Source organism: Prionailurus viverrinus, chromosome C1 (genome assembly GCF_022837055.1).
Source record: "Prionailurus viverrinus isolate Anna chromosome C1, UM_Priviv_1.0, whole genome shotgun sequence".
Classification (NCBI taxonomy): Eukaryota; Metazoa; Chordata; class Mammalia; order Carnivora; family Felidae; genus Prionailurus; species Prionailurus viverrinus.
Window position 1 is genome coordinate 194251764 of NC_062568.1, and position 15860 is coordinate 194267623.

General features: G+C 53.9%; 1 protein-coding gene across 1 annotated transcript; it reads left to right on the forward strand.

The window, feature by feature from the left end:
* Positions 1-5563: 5563 nt before the first annotated feature.
* On the forward strand, positions 5564-12713 carry TENT5B (terminal nucleotidyltransferase 5B). Its single transcript, XM_047873535.1, has 2 exons — positions 5564-6073; positions 10769-12713. Exons 1-2 carry the CDS (start codon positions 5810-5812, stop codon positions 11786-11788), a joined length of 1284 nt encoding a protein of 427 aa, XP_047729491.1. The 5' UTR covers positions 5564-5809; the 3' UTR covers positions 11789-12713.
* The last annotated feature ends 3147 nt before the right edge of the window (positions 12714-15860 follow it).

The window sequence follows — 15860 nt, forward strand, 5'->3', positions numbered from 1 at the left end:
CTCTCAATGTTGTTATGAATTGAAAACTGCTCTAAAAAAAAAATTTTTTTTTTAAATAGGCTCCACGCTGGGCTTGGAGCCCAACAAGGGGCTTGAATTCAGAACCCTGCGATCAAGACCTGAGCTGAGATCAAGAGTTGGATGCTTAACTGACTGAGCCACCCAGGTGCCCCTAAAAATATTTTTAAAGAACTTGCACATGACTATTCATAACAGCCAAAAAGTGGAAACAACCCAAACGTCTATCGACTGATGGACTGATAAATAAAATGTGGAATATCCATCTATCCACAGAATATCATTTGGCAATAAAGAAAAAGTGAAATACTAATGCTACAATATAGATGAACCTTGAAAACATTACGCTAAGTAAAAGAAACCAGTCACAAAAGACCACCATTTATCTGAATGTCCAGAAAGGGCCAATCTATACAGGGACACAAAGTCAGTTGGTGGTTGCCTATGGCTGTGAGCTGAGGGGGCTCGAGGGAAATGGGGGGTGACCGCTAGAGGGTACAGGGTTTCTTTCTGGAGTAATAAAAAAAGTTCTAAAATTGATCATGGTACTGGTTGAACAACTCTGAATGTACAAAAAACCACTACACTGTATGCTTTATATGGGTGAAGTGTATGCTATGCAAATTATACCTCAATAAAGCTATTACTTAAAGCAATTGATGATTGGACTCAGCAATGTGAAGGTCACAGGTGACCTTGACAAAACAGTTTCAGTGCCGTGGTGGGGACAAAGCCTGACTGAAGTGTGTTCAAGAAAGAACAGAATAACTGAAGACAGTGAGAACAGACATTTTCAAAGAGTTTGCTATATAGAGAAATGGAAGGGAGATGTGAGATCAAGAGAGGTGTGTTTTAATTTTGTTGGGTTGTTTTTTTTTTTAGATACAAGAAATTATGTTCTAACATTAATTGGAACGATGCAGTGGAGAAGGGGAAATGGCCAGAGTGAAGTCCTTGAGCAGGTGAGAGGCAGGGGTCCTGGTGTATAAGTGGAGGGGTTGCCACAGAGAGGAGCAAGCGGGGTTCATCCGAAGCAGCAGGAGGGAGGCTAGAAATGAGGCACAGACCCAGTGATTGGGTAGGTGTTGAGAGTCTGCAGAAATTCTCCTTTGATTGCTTCTATTTTCTCAGTGATGTAGGAAGCGAGGTCTTCCGCCAAGAGGGGGCGGGGGAGGAGCTGTCCAGGACTGAGGGGAGGAAGAGAGTTAAGGAATTGTGTCTAGGACCGCAGGGGAGTGACAGCACCGGGCTCTACTCTACGGGTAGGACAGCCACACAGTGCGCAGGGCCCCCTGGAGAGGCCCCCTGACGCTCAAGTGAGACGTGTCGGCAGGACTGTGTGTCTTTCTCCAGCTTCAGTCAACTGTGGGGTACAAACGCACAGCTGAATTAACCAGGGTGTGGTTTTGCCAGGTGAGCGCAGTTTAACAAGAGGGGAGCAAGGTGGGTGAGGGTGTGTGCAAGGAAGTAATTATAATGATGGTCTGTGGAATCAAAGCTGGTAAAGGAGGCTAGAAACAGTGGGGGAAAGGTGGGAGGACCAGTGGACTGAAGGGCCTGGTGAGTCAGGACCCAAGGCAAGGTACTGACAAGGTCCAGGAAAGTACTTTGGCCATGAGGGGCTGAGGCAGGATGGATGGCAAGAACCACAGAGGAGGGGAGGGGATTCTCCAGAGGCAAGGATTGTCCCTGCGTAATCGAACAAACCAAATCATCCTCAGAGGCAGGCCCAGGGTAGGGCCTGGGCGTGGGGTTCAGCCAGATCTGGGTGTGAAGCCTGTCCTTCCAACCATGGGGCCCTGCACAAATTAATTTGTTTCTCTGAGCCTCAGTTCCCTCTCATGCAAAGTGAGAGATCACGCCTTTGTCAAAAGATTATGTTCTGAAAATGGAATAAGAAACTGTATGGAAATTGCCTAGTGTGGTCCCAGGCACAGGGTGCTCGGTAATGTGGGCTGATCCCAGAATGCTCCTGTCTGGAGTTCCAGGGCAGAGGAGGGGCCGATGCGGAAGCCAACACTCTCCACAGGACCCCTTCTCCTTCCCATCACCTCAAATCGTAGGTGAATGGAAAGGCCTGACTCCATTTCACCGCCATTTTACATAATAGGAAACTGAGGCCCAGAAAGGGAAAGTGACTTACCTATGTCACTACAACTCGACTATCATAGAGAGTAAATTTCCTTTTAAAATCAGAGTCAGGGGGCACCTGGATGGCTCAGTCGGTTGAGCGTCCGACTTCACCTCAGGCCATGATCTCACGGTTCGTGGATTCGAGTCCCATGTCGGGCTCTGTGCTGTCAGCTCAGAGCCTGGAGCCTGCTTCGGATTCTGTGTCTCCCTCTCTCTCTCTCTCTGCCCTTCCCCTGCTCACACTCTGTCTCTCTCTCAAAAATAAACATTAAAGAAAAAAAAAACTTAAATAAAAAGTAAAAATTAAAAAATTTTTAAATTTAAAAATAAAATCAGAATCAGAAATTAAAATGGGAAATATATACTGGAGGGAAAAGGCTCATATATAATATTTGAAAGCCAGATGGACTTGACTCTTCAGAGGGTACCCCAGCCATTGTTCCCCTCCATTCCCTGGGACAACAAAAAGTTGGCCGTGGTGAAGGTGAAAAACCCTCCTGAGATGCCCCTGCTCTCTCGTCTTCTCTCTCCTCTTCCCACATCCCCAAATCACACACACTCCCAGGGCAGTGATGCTCAGGTCCTGTCATTGGGCAAACATTGGTCCGATTAGCTTTGAAACAGAAGTGTCAACAGAAGGGTGATTCATAGCTCAAGCATTTGCTAATTGCTCTTCCTAGGCCAGACAGCAGGAGGGAGAGAGAGGGAAGGAGATCTCTAAGTTTGCTTGCTTAGAGAACTTGATTCTAGAGCATGGGGTGGCCCTATACCCGGCTGCCCTCACGGGGCCCTACCCCTGTGCAGTTCCAACCCCAACCAGTCTCCCTGGGCAAACCCCTCTGGCTCTCTGGACACCAGTTTCACCATACATCAAGTGAGAAGTGAATGAACAAAATGACTGTCACAGCCCCCTGCCCCCAGCTCGGGCCTTCAGAGTTGTAGGAATGTATGGTCTGGTACCCGCTCTGCTGCCCAGCCCGTCCAGGGACAAGCACAGGGAGATGGGACAGAAGTGGATCCAGAAGCTGTAATGGGAATGCAACCTCCTTAGGGAGGCTTTCTGCGATCACACCCCCAATGGACATCAATCTCTCCAGTTCTCTCTCTCTCTCTCTCTCTCTCTCTCACATATACACATGGCTGCTTTCTCTCCCGTTCCCTGTTTTATCTTCTTAGAACTATCTTAAATGTCTTATTTATTTGTCTCCTTGGTCATTGTCTTTCTACATTAGAATGCCAGTTCTAGGGCAGGGACCTTGCCTATCATATCTCGGGGCCTAGCCCAGCCCCTGGCACACAGTAGGTGCTTAGTATATATGTGTTGGTTGGTGGATGAATGAACGAAGGACTAGATACATCTGGAGGGTGGTACCAGGGCTGTGCCAAGTATGACTCTGTGATCTGTACCAAGTCTTCCATGAGGAGCAGTTGAAAAATAGGGCTCTGGAGTCAGGAGACCTGGATTCAAGTCCCACCCTGCCAATTAGTGGTTGTATGACCATGTCACTTGACCTCTCTAAACCCCCGGTTTCTTCATCTGTAAACTGAGTATAATGATCCCACATCTTGAGGCGTATTTTTAGAAATTAGAGGTCATGTATGTAAAGCGACCTGATACATAGTAAGTACTAAGTAGATGTTAGTTTCCTTTCTTTTCCTTCCTCTGCAGGGGCATGGAGGTGGTAGATCAGGGGTTTGGAGACTCTGGGCTCAGCAAAAGAAGTTTCTCATCTATTTCTTCTCTTCCAAAAGAAGGGAAAACAAAATAGCAAGGAACTTTACTGAGAACGGTGCAAGGGACTTACCCATAGTCACACGACCTAGCAGTGGAGCAAGGTCCCCTTCCTTGGGGAAAGAGGAAGCTCCTGATCCCAGACAAAATGGAGAGAAGGGCAAGGGTAGGATCTTGCTTGTGGGGGCTTCCAGAAAGAGGAAGTGGCTGCTCTAGTCAGAGAGTCAGGCTCCTGACAAGCTGGTGATCCTGGAATGTAGTTTATCATTTGTAGGTCTCGGTTTCTCCTTCGGTACATTGGGAATATCACTCCTTGCCCAGCCTGCCTTACAGAATGGGAGAGTGTTAGGAGAGTGATATTTAATCTAAGAGAAAATATTGTAGTGATACATCAAGCAGACTCAATTTCTGAAATTTTGCCACAGGTACATATTTTAAAATCAGAAGAAAAGATGAATTTAAAAATAACAATGAGGGGGTGCCTGGGTGGCTCAGTCGGTTAAGCATCTGACTTCGGCTCAGGCCATGATCTCACAGTCCATGAGTTCGAGCCCCGCATCAGGCTCTGTACTGACAGCTCAGAGCCTGGAACCCCCGCTCGCTCGCTCTCTCAAAAATAAATAAACATTTTTTAAAAATCTAAAAAAAAAAAAAAAAAAAGAAAGGAATAAGCCTCATCCCTCTAGGCTCTGTAAAGTGGGAAAGAAAAACATGTAAATATATTATTTCAGTAGAATATACGAAAATGTTTTGGCAACCATAAATAAATCAAAATTTAAAAAATGTTTATTTAACATCTTCTCTGGGACAGATAAAGAAACGGGCTCAGAGAGGGTAGTGACTTGCCTGGGGGCACACAGGACCTGATAAGGCTGAGAAGAGGCTGGCACGAAAGACTTCCACCAGCGGCTCAGGAAGCCCCTACCAGAAGACGGTGCAGAGGAGCCCAAGACCCTGGGTCAGGAAAGCCAACTCCCCATTTGCAGCTGCTGTTCATCCTCTAGCCCCGTAAAGGCCCTGCCTGGGTCTGCACAAGTGTAATGGAAAGAGCATGCGCCACAGATTCTGTAGCCCCGGTTCAGCTCCAGGGCTCCAACTCATTTGCTGTGTAACTTTGAGGGAGTCACGCCCCCTCTCTGAGCCGGTTTCCCCTCCCTTCAATGGGAGTGTTAACGCTAGCCAGGCTGTGGTTGGCAAGGGCCAATCAAGAGTGCATTAAGTAATATCTACCTTAGTATACACAGAGTTCGTTACCTTTCTTCAACACTGGAAGAGCAGGAGGAGCGCTGTGTGGAGTCGAACAAGTGGCTCAATCTCTCTGGGCTTCTGAAAATAGCAGATGACCAGGACCAGGCCAGGGGCCTTCTAAATTCCTTCCAGCGCCAAAAAGAACCCTGGAATTTTTTAGTGGTCCAACTCCGCTACAAACTCCACAGGTCACTTCCCTCCCGCCTGCCCCTGGAGGGCGCAGTCCCTTTAAGTCTAGGCCTGCCCCGGCCCGGGCCAATCACGGAAAACAGAAGGTCTTTAAGGACCAAAGGAGGGAATTCAGCCCGTGCAGGTGGGCGGGGCAGGGGCATGCCACCCAGCCAATCGGAATCTCCCTAGCGACGAGTGACCGAGGTGCAAAGAGCTGCTGACCAATGGCAGAGGCGCAGGGAGGCGGGGCGCTCCCACTGTGTGACAGCTGTCTGAACCAATAGACATGTCGCCCGCGGCCTATAAGAGTCCGCTGGGCGCTGGGCTACCGGCTCTAGGGTCGGTTGGTCGTCGCCGTCGGAGGTGTGCCCTGGGTTTGCCTCGCCGTCGCTGCCTCCCAGTCCCTGCAGCCGCGCCCCTCGCCTTGGCCCCGGCCCGGCCGCTCTCCCTGCCCTTCTCCCCTTAGCCACCCCCCGGTTTCTGCCGTCGGGGCCCGGGGCCGGGCTAATGATGCCGTCGGAGAGTGGAGCTGAGAGCCCGGACCAGGCAGCTGCGCAGGTGGGGACGGCTGCGGCCTCGGAGGTGGCCACGGCCGCCCCGGCAGGCGGCGGCCCCGACCCGAAGGCCTCATCGGCCTCCCTCGGACGGCACCTAAGTGGGCTAGGCTGGCCACAGGTGAAGCGACTGGATGCGCTCCTGAGCGAACCGATTCCCATTCACGGGCGCGGCAACTTCCCTACTCTGAGCGTGCAGCCCCGGCAGATTGTGCAGGTGAGAGGGCAGTGGGAGGGATTATGGGGTCTCCAGCCTGAGGTTCTTGTGCTGGAAGGCGCCCAGAGTCTGTTCGATTCGCTAGACAGCTAGGGAGCCTGAGGCATAAAGAGGCACAGGGACTGTAACAAAATCGCACAGCGTATGGATAGTAGACCATGCACCCTCCCCACTTGGCTCTCCCTTCCCCCGACTCTGGAGAGCCCGATCGAACCGTTCACCCTTGCCTTAGCTAGGAAATGGGAGGAGAATGGGGAGGGACTTGGCTGCGGGAAGGGGGGGGTGGGGAGAGTGGCGGGTGAACAGATCTGCCTCCTCAGACAAGAGATACCAGGCAGCCCTGAATGGGTAGGTGTTCAAAATCGGGGTTTTTTCACCCCCAAATCGTCATGGCTGGGCCTCACCACCCCCGCACCCCTCCCCTCTCTCAAGGTTCTAGGGTCAGATTTTATCCTGTGCTCCCACAGCTCTGGGCTCAAGAGCCCCGTGGCTAAGTGGAAAAGCCAAGAAATCCCAATAAGGACTCCCTCCCTCTCAACTGGGGTTGTGGCAGGAGGAGATTAAGCACCACGCTGGACCTGGTGGCTGCATGCCGAAAGGCAACGTCCGGCGTCCAGTTTAGGTGTCTCTCCTCTTCCCCAAAGTTGGAAATGAAGGCTGACCCTGCCTCCTGAAGAACAGGAAAAGAGAATTCTGGCATCCCCTCTCCCCATCCTCAGACTCCTTTTTCCCTTTACCTAACTTTTCAGCACCCCTAAAATTACTCTTCCATTTGCGTAACCTAGGTGCTGTCATACTCTGAAATGCCAGAATATGGTAATTACTGTGCCCATTTTGTGGCTGCGGAAGCTGGGTTTCCAAAAGGGGCAGTGAGCTGCCTAAGACTACCTAAAGAAGTGAAAATCAAACCAAGAGAATCATAAGTCTTCCTGGGAGCCGCCTGCTGCAGGTTCAAGGTTTCCCACCCCTTCCCCAGCTCCTAAGACTCAACTTCTGAGTCTTGGGGAAGTCTTCTGATAGAAACCAGAAAATCCAGCCACAATTCCTGGGTATTCCTGCCAGTAGACAGACTTTCCTTCGCTGGAGTTATCCATAGAAGCTAGTGAAGCAGTCCACTCCCCTGCCTCCAATTGCTTCCACTGAGGAGGAGGGTTGTAGGCTAGGGGATTACCTCGCCCTCCCTCCCAGGGAATGGGAGGGGGTGGGGGCAGATTCCCCAGGGCTGACTCACCCAAAGCCCCAGTGGTGCTCACTGAGGCATTCCTCTGCTGCCGGCTGTCATGGGGTAATTAGGAAAAACCAATTGAGGGTTTGTTTTTTTTTCCTTAGACTCTCAGGTCAACCTTGGGGCCCCAACTACTGTATCTCCAGGACTGTTGTCCCAGACATGGGGGAAGGCAGAGCCCAGTGCAGAAACACCGCTCTGCAGGGATGAGATGTGCTCTGGAGGGGAAGTCCCTGCCAAACCGCCTTAACTGGTGCCTGCTCTGTGTCAAGCCCTATTCAGGACACTAGGGCCATGGATATGACTGGGACCTCTGGGAGCACTTCTCTGCCTTTGAGATGCTCCCTGCCAGGTGGGGGGACTGCAGGCCAAAAGGAGCTGACTTTACAGGGCAATAATAGTACAGTGTTCTCCTAGACTAGGGTCAAAGATATCACAGAACAGGGAGCTGCTAGCTGGCGTGGGGAGAGGCAGGGGAGACTTCAGAGCTGCACCTGGAGGCTGGACATCTGGCTTCAGGGCCTGGACTGTTATCAGTTTTGCTGGGCCCAGTGTCCCCATCTGTTCAATGGGATGGGTTGGACTACTCTCCCAACACCCTTTCAGGTTTCAGAATCCAAAAGGAACAGGGACCTTCACCTGCCTGCACAATCGCATCCACAGGGAAGGACGTCCATCTCCTGGTGGGAATCAGCAGCTGGCAGCTTCACAAACTATTGGAATATATATGTGTGGTGGGAGGTGCTGCATGTGTATGGGGGGGTGGTAATGGGCTTGGTGTGTGTGGGGATGGGGGCCATCCATGCTGGCTCTGAATGGAAGTGGGAGGTGCTCCAGGTGGGGGGAGTAGGGGAGGGGTGTTGGGTGTGTGTAATGGGGGATGCTGGCTGTCCATGGTTCAAGAACCAGAACCTTTCTCCCTCTGTACCCCCCCTCCCAAGACGTTGCCTACGGCAGCGATCTGAGCAGTTAGAGATGCTATTCCTGCTTGTACCTGAGCTAGAGGGACCCATTCTCCTGTAGGAGGCCCCCCTGCCCATAGCTCTGGGAGGCCCGGTTCTAATTAAGCTCAGCCACTTATTGGCTGTGTGACCTTGGATAAGTCCTTTGCCCTCTCTGGGCCCAGGGAATTGAAGGAGGCAATCTGATCTCTCCAGCTGCAGCCAGAGGGCCTGCATCAGGCAGCTCCAGAGTCAAGTGTGGCAAGCCTGCTGGCTGACAGCACCTATAGTCCCCCTGTAGGTCTTGGCAGCGGCCCAGGAGCAGAGTGGTTCTGGAGAGGCCCTTGGCATAGGAGAAAGGAGGGTGCAACCGCTGCCCCCTTCGTGGCTGGAAAGTCTGATTCAGGAGGTTCCAAGCTGCCCTGCAGTCTTCGGGTGTGGCGGTATCTGGGGTCCGCCTGCCAAGCTGGCTGTAGTCACACCTGGGAGAGAGAGACAACAGCTGCTGGCTGGCTGACACAGGAGATTTAACAAGGGTATTGCTACCTCCTCACCAGGCCAGATGCCATGCCCTGGGGTGAGCATCAGCCTGGGAGCAGGAGCTGGCACTGAGTAAGGCGCAGTCAGCTCTGTTAGGACCTGGGGAGGGGGCTGGTCTGCTCTGCAAGTCTGGCAGGGTCCTTGGGACAAGGTCTTGCCTGCTTCCCTCCTTGGCCCTGCAGGGGCACGGCTGTCAGGCTGTGGGTTGCAAGTCCCACAGGCTAGACTGTAGCAACTGGCCCCTTACTTCCAGCTTCCCCAGTCTGTCTGGCCAAGGCATCTCCCAAACCCCACCTTCCTGTTCCTAACTACCCTGGCTCTGAGCTTCAGTGACTGGACGGTCACCCTCACTCTGAAATTTTGAAAGACAGGGAGGATTAGAACCCTGGGCTATGGTCTCTGCTCCTTCTAAACCCTGGGATGGCAATGTGATAGAATGAGAGTCAGCCACACCTGGATTTGAAGGTGCCTCTAAATGATCTTGGGCAGATGACTACACTCCTGTGAGCCTTGGTTTCCCCATCCATAACTTGGAGAGCATAAAGATCTATCTGCTATAGATTCTGCTGAGAAGGTCCAGGCATTCAACAGGTGCCTGATATTCCCCACCCCACCCCAAGCTCCTCCCCTCCATGTTCCTGATGGCCAGTTGCTTATCCCCATAGCCATTACAGTACCTTCCCCCAGTCAGGGTCCTCCTCCCGGAAGCCTTCCTGGAGGGAGCCGCCCGCCTCAGATTGCCCCACTGCAGCTTGCCTCCTCAGCACTTAAGTGCATTCTTTGCGGTAATTCCCTGAGAAGCGAGGAGGGCAGCCCAGCCCAGTGCTGGGTGCTGACTTGGCAGCAAGGCGGGGTTGCAGAATCACTCAGGACAGGAATGCTGCCTGGTCACTTTCAGGATGGTGTGTGAGTCCTCTGGGTTGCTAAGAAAACCGAATGTCTAGGCCCAGCTTCTTTCTTCTCCCCACGCTGTCCTAGGCCCAGAGAGATGCCTCTGGCCAAAGGAACAGACCTTTGCCTGTGGTGGTCCTGTGTCAGCAGATGGGGTCTGCTACCTCTCTTCCTACTTGGGCTGGGTGCCGAGCGCTTCCCGAGATGATCACCCACCTCCTGTCTCAAGAGCAGAAAGTGCCTGAGTTTTAACTTCCAGCCCTGCCACTTCTGAATGACGCCCTCTCTGAACCTTAGCCCCCTCTCGCCCCCGTAAGCCTCAGTTTCCTCATCTCTAAAACAGGTGTAACATGTGCTTCACAGGGTCCTTGTAAAGATGAGTTAAGATGAGCGTGTGTGTCATAGCCAAAAGAGCATGTATGGACTGGAGAATCCAACTGCCCTGGGCTCTACTCTCTGACCTTGACACGATTCTTAACCTCTCTGTGCCTCAGGTCCCCCATCTGTGAATTGGGATACTAATGCCCATATACAGGATCATTGTCAGGGTTAATGTAGTAATGTGGGTGAATGGGAATTACGTTCCCAACACATTTGAACAGTTAGCATCATGCCTGGCACAAAACAAAGTGTTTCACTTGCAGTTTTAGAGAGGTAGAATCGCACAGTGGTTAAGACCTGCACTGAGTTTGATTCACCAGCTGCGTGACCCCGGGCAAATTACTTGGCCCCTCTGTGCTTCTATTTCTCCATCTGCAAAATGGCATTCATCGTATCTGCCTCATAGGGCAGGTAATTGAGAATTATGCAAGTTTATAGCCTAACGTATAAAGTGCTTAGACCGGGACCTGGTATTTAGTAAATTCTACGTGTCTGCTATCATCGGTGCTATTCCTTCTGAGTCTTTCCTCTAAACAAGTCATACTCCAGATTAGGAAATCAAAGTTGAGAGGGTTCAATGGCTTTCCAAAGGCACGACAGCTGGTGCGGGGTCAACATGGTTGATGTTGGCGTGATTATCCCGGGGAAGCCGGTGGTGGACCCCCGGGGGGGGGCCCAGACTCCCGCCACCTCTCCCTCCCGCCGTCTCCCCCGCAGGTGGTCCGCAGCAGCCTAGAGGAACGGGGACTGCGCGTGCACGGTGTGCGATTGCACGGCTCGGCTGCCAGCCATGTGCTGCACCCTGAGAGTGGCCTGGGCTACAAGGACCTAGACCTGGTGTTCCGCGTGGACCTGCGCAGCGAGGCGTCCTTCCAGCTGACCAAGGAGGTGGTGCTGGCCTGCCTGCTGGACTTCCTGCCGGCCGGGGTGAGCCGGGCCAAGATCACGCCACTGACGCTCAAGGAGGCGTACGTGCAGAAGCTGGTGAAAGTGTGCACGGACACGGACCGCTGGAGCCTCATCTCGTTGTCCAACAAGAGCGGCAAGAACGTGGAGCTCAAGTTCGTGGACTCGGTCCGGCGCCAGTTTGAGTTCAGTGTGGACTCCTTCCAGATCATCCTGGACTCCCTGCTTCTCTTTGGCCAGTGCTCGTCTACGCCCATGTCTGAGGCCTTCCACCCAACGGTGACAGGTGAGAGCTTGTACGGGGACTTTGCCGAGGCGCTGGACCACCTGCGGAACCGCGTCATCGCCACACGCAGCCCCGAGGAGATCCGCGGTGGCGGCCTCCTCAAGTACTGCCACCTCCTGGTGCGGGGCTTCAGGCCGCGGCCCAGCACCGATGTGCGCGCCCTGCAACGCTACATGTGCTCCCGCTTCTTCATCGACTTCCCAGACCTGGCGGAGCAGCAGCGCACGCTGGAGCGCTACCTGGAGGCTCATTTCAGCGGGGCCGACTCAGCCCGCCGCTACGCCTGCCTGGTGACGCTGCACCGGGTGGTCAACGAGAGCACCGTGTGCCTCATGAGCCACGAGCGTCGCCAGACGCTGGACCTCATCGCCACGCTGGCGCTCCAGGCGCTGGCTGAGCAGGGCCCCGCCGCTGCGGCCGCCCTGGCCTGGCGCCCCCCGGGCCCCGACGGGGTTGTGCCTGCCACTGTCAGTTACTACGTGACTCCTGTGCAGCCTCTGCTGGCTCGGGCCCACTCCTATCCCACCTGGCTGCCTTGTAACTGACTCAGACCCTCGCCACAAGGGACTGGGCCTTCCCTGAGGGAGTGGGGCCTCCCGGAGTGTGGAGAGGAGGTGACCAGAGACAGGCGGCCGCTGCCAAGTGGCCCCGCACCGCTGCAGGGTTGGGCCTCCTACTAAACAGAAGAGACCCCCACTCATCCCCGAGTGAGGCCCCCGTGGGCTTAAGGCCAAGCTGGGATTCTTGGTAGACAGAACCACACTTTTGGACCAGCATGGTTGTGGGGTGCAGGGGCTGTTTTGTCTTGGGGGCCAATTGCCCTCAGGACACGAAGCATGTTTGGGGCGATAGCCTCCATGCTCATCGTCTTAGGTAGATTTCTGCGGCCTAGGAAGGTCTTGGGTTGGTTTCCGTGGCCTAAAAAGGGTCTTTTCGGCTACGGCCAGCCCGCAGTGATCCCTGCAGCCCACACAATGACCAAAATATGGTATGGTATGTGAACTACTCGCTTCGGGTTGGGCCGGACCCCTAACAAGGCCTGGCCATCCAACCTGGCTAATCACCGGGAGGAGGAAAACTGAGGCACGACGCAGATACCTGGGTTTGCAGAGGGATAGGTTTAGCCCAGTCCCCAAACACCCCCACCCCAAGCTGTCAAGGTGTACAGTGGGCAGGAGCTAGGCCGCTGGGGGGGTGGGGGGGTGGGGGCGGGACACACTCCAGGTCCCCTCTGGGGTGTTGTTCCCTTCCCGTGTGTTGTGAGGATCCCTCCTGCCTAGGAGCCTGTTGTCCGAAGGGTGCTGGACCCAAAGTGGCCACAGCCAAGTGCTCTCCCCCACTGGCCTGGTTATGGGTCCCCACTTGGAGGAAGGGGAACCATGCCCCACCCCCTTTCCGATCCCTCTGGATTTGTCACCATTTTGCACTCTGAACACCTGCCAATAAAGATTGTCTACACTGAGCCTAGCACCATGCTTTCTCTTGAGAGAATGACCTTCCATGGCTGTGGGGGCTATGGCTGACTCTTCCAGCCTGCACCTGGCTTGCATTGAGGGCAGGGACATTTGGGTACCCTGGTGTCTGAGTCCTGGCTGTAGCTGGGCAGTTTCACCTCCTTCTCTCCATACCAGCCCCAGCTGGAAAACTGTGCTAGGGGCTCGTGTCTCACATGTGACTTGTACCTGCAAATTGCCACAGCAGGTCTCTTGTGAAAGAGTAAACATTGCAGTGTTTTCCTACCTGGAGTCCTGATGACCCTGGACTTGGCCTTACACTCCAGTGCTCCGGGCTGCTTGACCCCAGCTCTGCCCACCCACTCGGGAAGCAGGTGGAGGACAAGCGGGATGAATCTGAATTGGAGACCCGTTCAGTAGTGGCAGCTAAGCCTGGGGGACTTCTAGCATCGCCCAGAGCCAGAGCCCAGAGCCAGAGCCCTGGTTTGGCCTCCCCACCTGGCCGAGGTTCTATCCTCTGGGGCGGGGGGGGGGGGGGGTTCTATCCTCTGCCACCCTCTCTTATTCCCAAGGGCTGATGGGCACACTCTGGTCTGCTCTAAATAGGTCCCCTAAGAGGGGCAGGGTCTCTTCTTCCCAAACCCAGCTGGGGCCATGCCAGGCTGTCCAGCATGAGTGGCAGCTGCACGCTCTCAGGGAGCTATTCCCTCGGGGCATCAGCCAGTCACTGGCCTGGACGCTGCCCACTGTTTACCCAGCCTCTTTGATCCAAGGATTGCAAAGCCCTTAACACAGACAACCTCATTAGTGGTTTCTGAAGTGATGGCTTGAGGTTCTAGTCAGGGTGAAAAAAACAAGGCCTCAGAGGAGGCCCCAGGTGACCTGGGTGAGCCCAGCCAACTCACCGGCTCAGTGAGTCTCTGCGGGGCTCAAAAAGGCCGGAAGGGTGAGTGGAAACACTTTCTTGGCTTGGTGACTGAAAATAGCGCCCCCCCTCCACCTTGGCTGTGCCCACCCAACTAGGGGCCTAGGAGAGATTAAGTTTATCCCAGCTCCTGAGTTGGGCACGTGTAAGCACACAGGCTTAGCTTGTTGGGGTGGGCACTGGGGTTCACCCAGATGTGCTTGTTTCAGAGAGTGAGAAAGCTAGAGACCCACAGTAAGTGTCCACATGGCATTCAGCCCATCGTGTGCCAGCGGCCCCTACAGGAGTTGGAATACATCAGCACCCAAAAGACCAAGCAAGATTCCCCACTCTCATGAAGATTATACTCGAATAGGGTGGACAGAAGATAAACTAGAGTATATCTTCTTAGAAGGTCAATAATGCTTAAAGTACACAGCAGGGTAAGGGATTGGGAGTGCTGGGGTATGTGGTTTTAAAAAGTCAGGATGGACCTCATCGAAAGGGTGACATTTGATTGAACACTTAAAGGCAATGGATAGCAAGCTTATGCAGATGTCTGGGGAAAGAGCTTCCAGGCCGAGGGAATTTGTCAATGTGCACATGCTCCCAGCAGACGTGTCTGGGGGAGGGCACGTGTGCCTGAGGGCGTCTGGCTGGCCTTGCACAGGCATGTGCTCGCCGCTGCTGGTCTGCAACATGCATGGGCGTGAGATGTGGGAGACTGTGAGCCAGGAGTTCCCAGTAACAGCTTCCACTGCTAGAGTCTTTACTCCAGGCCGGGCACTGTGCTACAGCCTTCGCGGTCACTACCTCTCGTTTCATTCTCGAGGGAAGAGCAATCATTATCTCCACGTTTACGGGCAAGGAAGCTGGTGCCAGAGAGGTCAAAGAGGTGTGGCTGACTCCAGAGCCATTGCTGTTAACCCCCACACTCTCCCGCCCCTCCGCTCTGATTTCACGTGGATGAGCGTAACAGTATGTCTCCTGTACATCTGTGTGATGGGGCATCGTTGGCATGTGACAGTTTGCATTACTGTGCACTTGCCATTTTATGTAGGACCATGGCAGGGCAGCAGTGTGCCAAGATGTACGTTTTCTTGATGTACATGACACCAGCCATGACTTGCGGTGACTATGTCAGAGGCCCATGGTGGCAGCAGGTGCGCCTGTGGGTGTGTTTGGGGGTGGTGCCGTGTTTCTGGGTATGAGAAAAACAGTGACTCAGTGGTTGGCATTGTTCTCTCCGGGACAGTTCCTGGAACCATCTAAGATGCCAGGGTAGGCAGGAGTCAAGAACTGGGGATCACAGCCAGAGAGGGGAAGGTGGAGGGAGGAAAGCCCCACCCCCCAGCCCCACAGTGCTCACCAAGAAGCAGTCCACCCAGCCCTTATGACCCATGGTGGGTGGGGGAGCTCCAGAGCCGGGAGATGCAGTGCTGTGAACTTTGGGGAACAGAAGACATGCCCCCGGGCAGTGACATGATGTGTTGGCCCCTCCAGTCCCACTCTTCACCCTTGGTGCTTGGTGCCCTGGGAGGCTGACCTCTATGGACTGTGGGTCAATGGCTCCCTTGTTCTCAGCCTTCCTGTTGGTTCAGCCAATGAGAGACCCCAGCACTGAAAGGAGGAGGAGAATGGGATGTTTATTCCGCCTCTTCCCTCCCCCACCAGGTTGCCACGGTTGGCTACATTTCTCAACCAAAGGCCACTGTTCCTGTCAGGGGCCTTCTCCACACAACTGCACCCTCCCTTTCCTGTCCCCTTGTAAAGGCTCCCCACTGTTGCTAGCCTGAGAGAGCTGCACTGTCGTTGGTTAGTTTCTTAAGCCCGGCCCACATTTCTGGAAATAACCCCTTTTAGTTAATAACCTCTTTCCAGTTTGAGTGTGCCCTGTCTCCTGCTGGGGCCCTGACAAACGGGTCCCTGTTGTCGCTAGCACAGTCACACGCGATCCTCCATGGATCGTCATGCTGCCATGTTATCACAAATGTGCACGACCTCCTCGGTGTCACGCACAGTCTCACACGTGCACGCCCAGCCCCGAGCTTCCTCGTCACATCCTTAATCAGGGGAGACAGCCTGGAGAGGGTCAGCTCTGAGCCAGATCAAGGGGGAAAGCAGTCTGCAAATCAGTCACCAGGGCCAGGTTGCCAACAGAAACTAAGCAGAAGGTGTTATGTGACAGACACACCAAAGGAAAGGCGGCAAGGACACCTGCAAAGTGAACCTCAAAACCACATGCCTCTGTCTCACGTT

Excerpts from the sequence above, each read along its gene's own strand:
- TENT5B (XM_047873535.1), top strand. The coding sequence starts at position 5,810 with ATGATGCCGTCGGAGAGTGGAGCTGAGAGCCCGGACCAGGCAGCTGCG. Across the intron at positions 6,074-10,768 it reads AGCCCCGGCAGATTGTGCAG|GTGGTCCGCAGCAGCCTAGA; the intron begins GTGAGAGGGCAG and ends TCTCCCCCGCAG.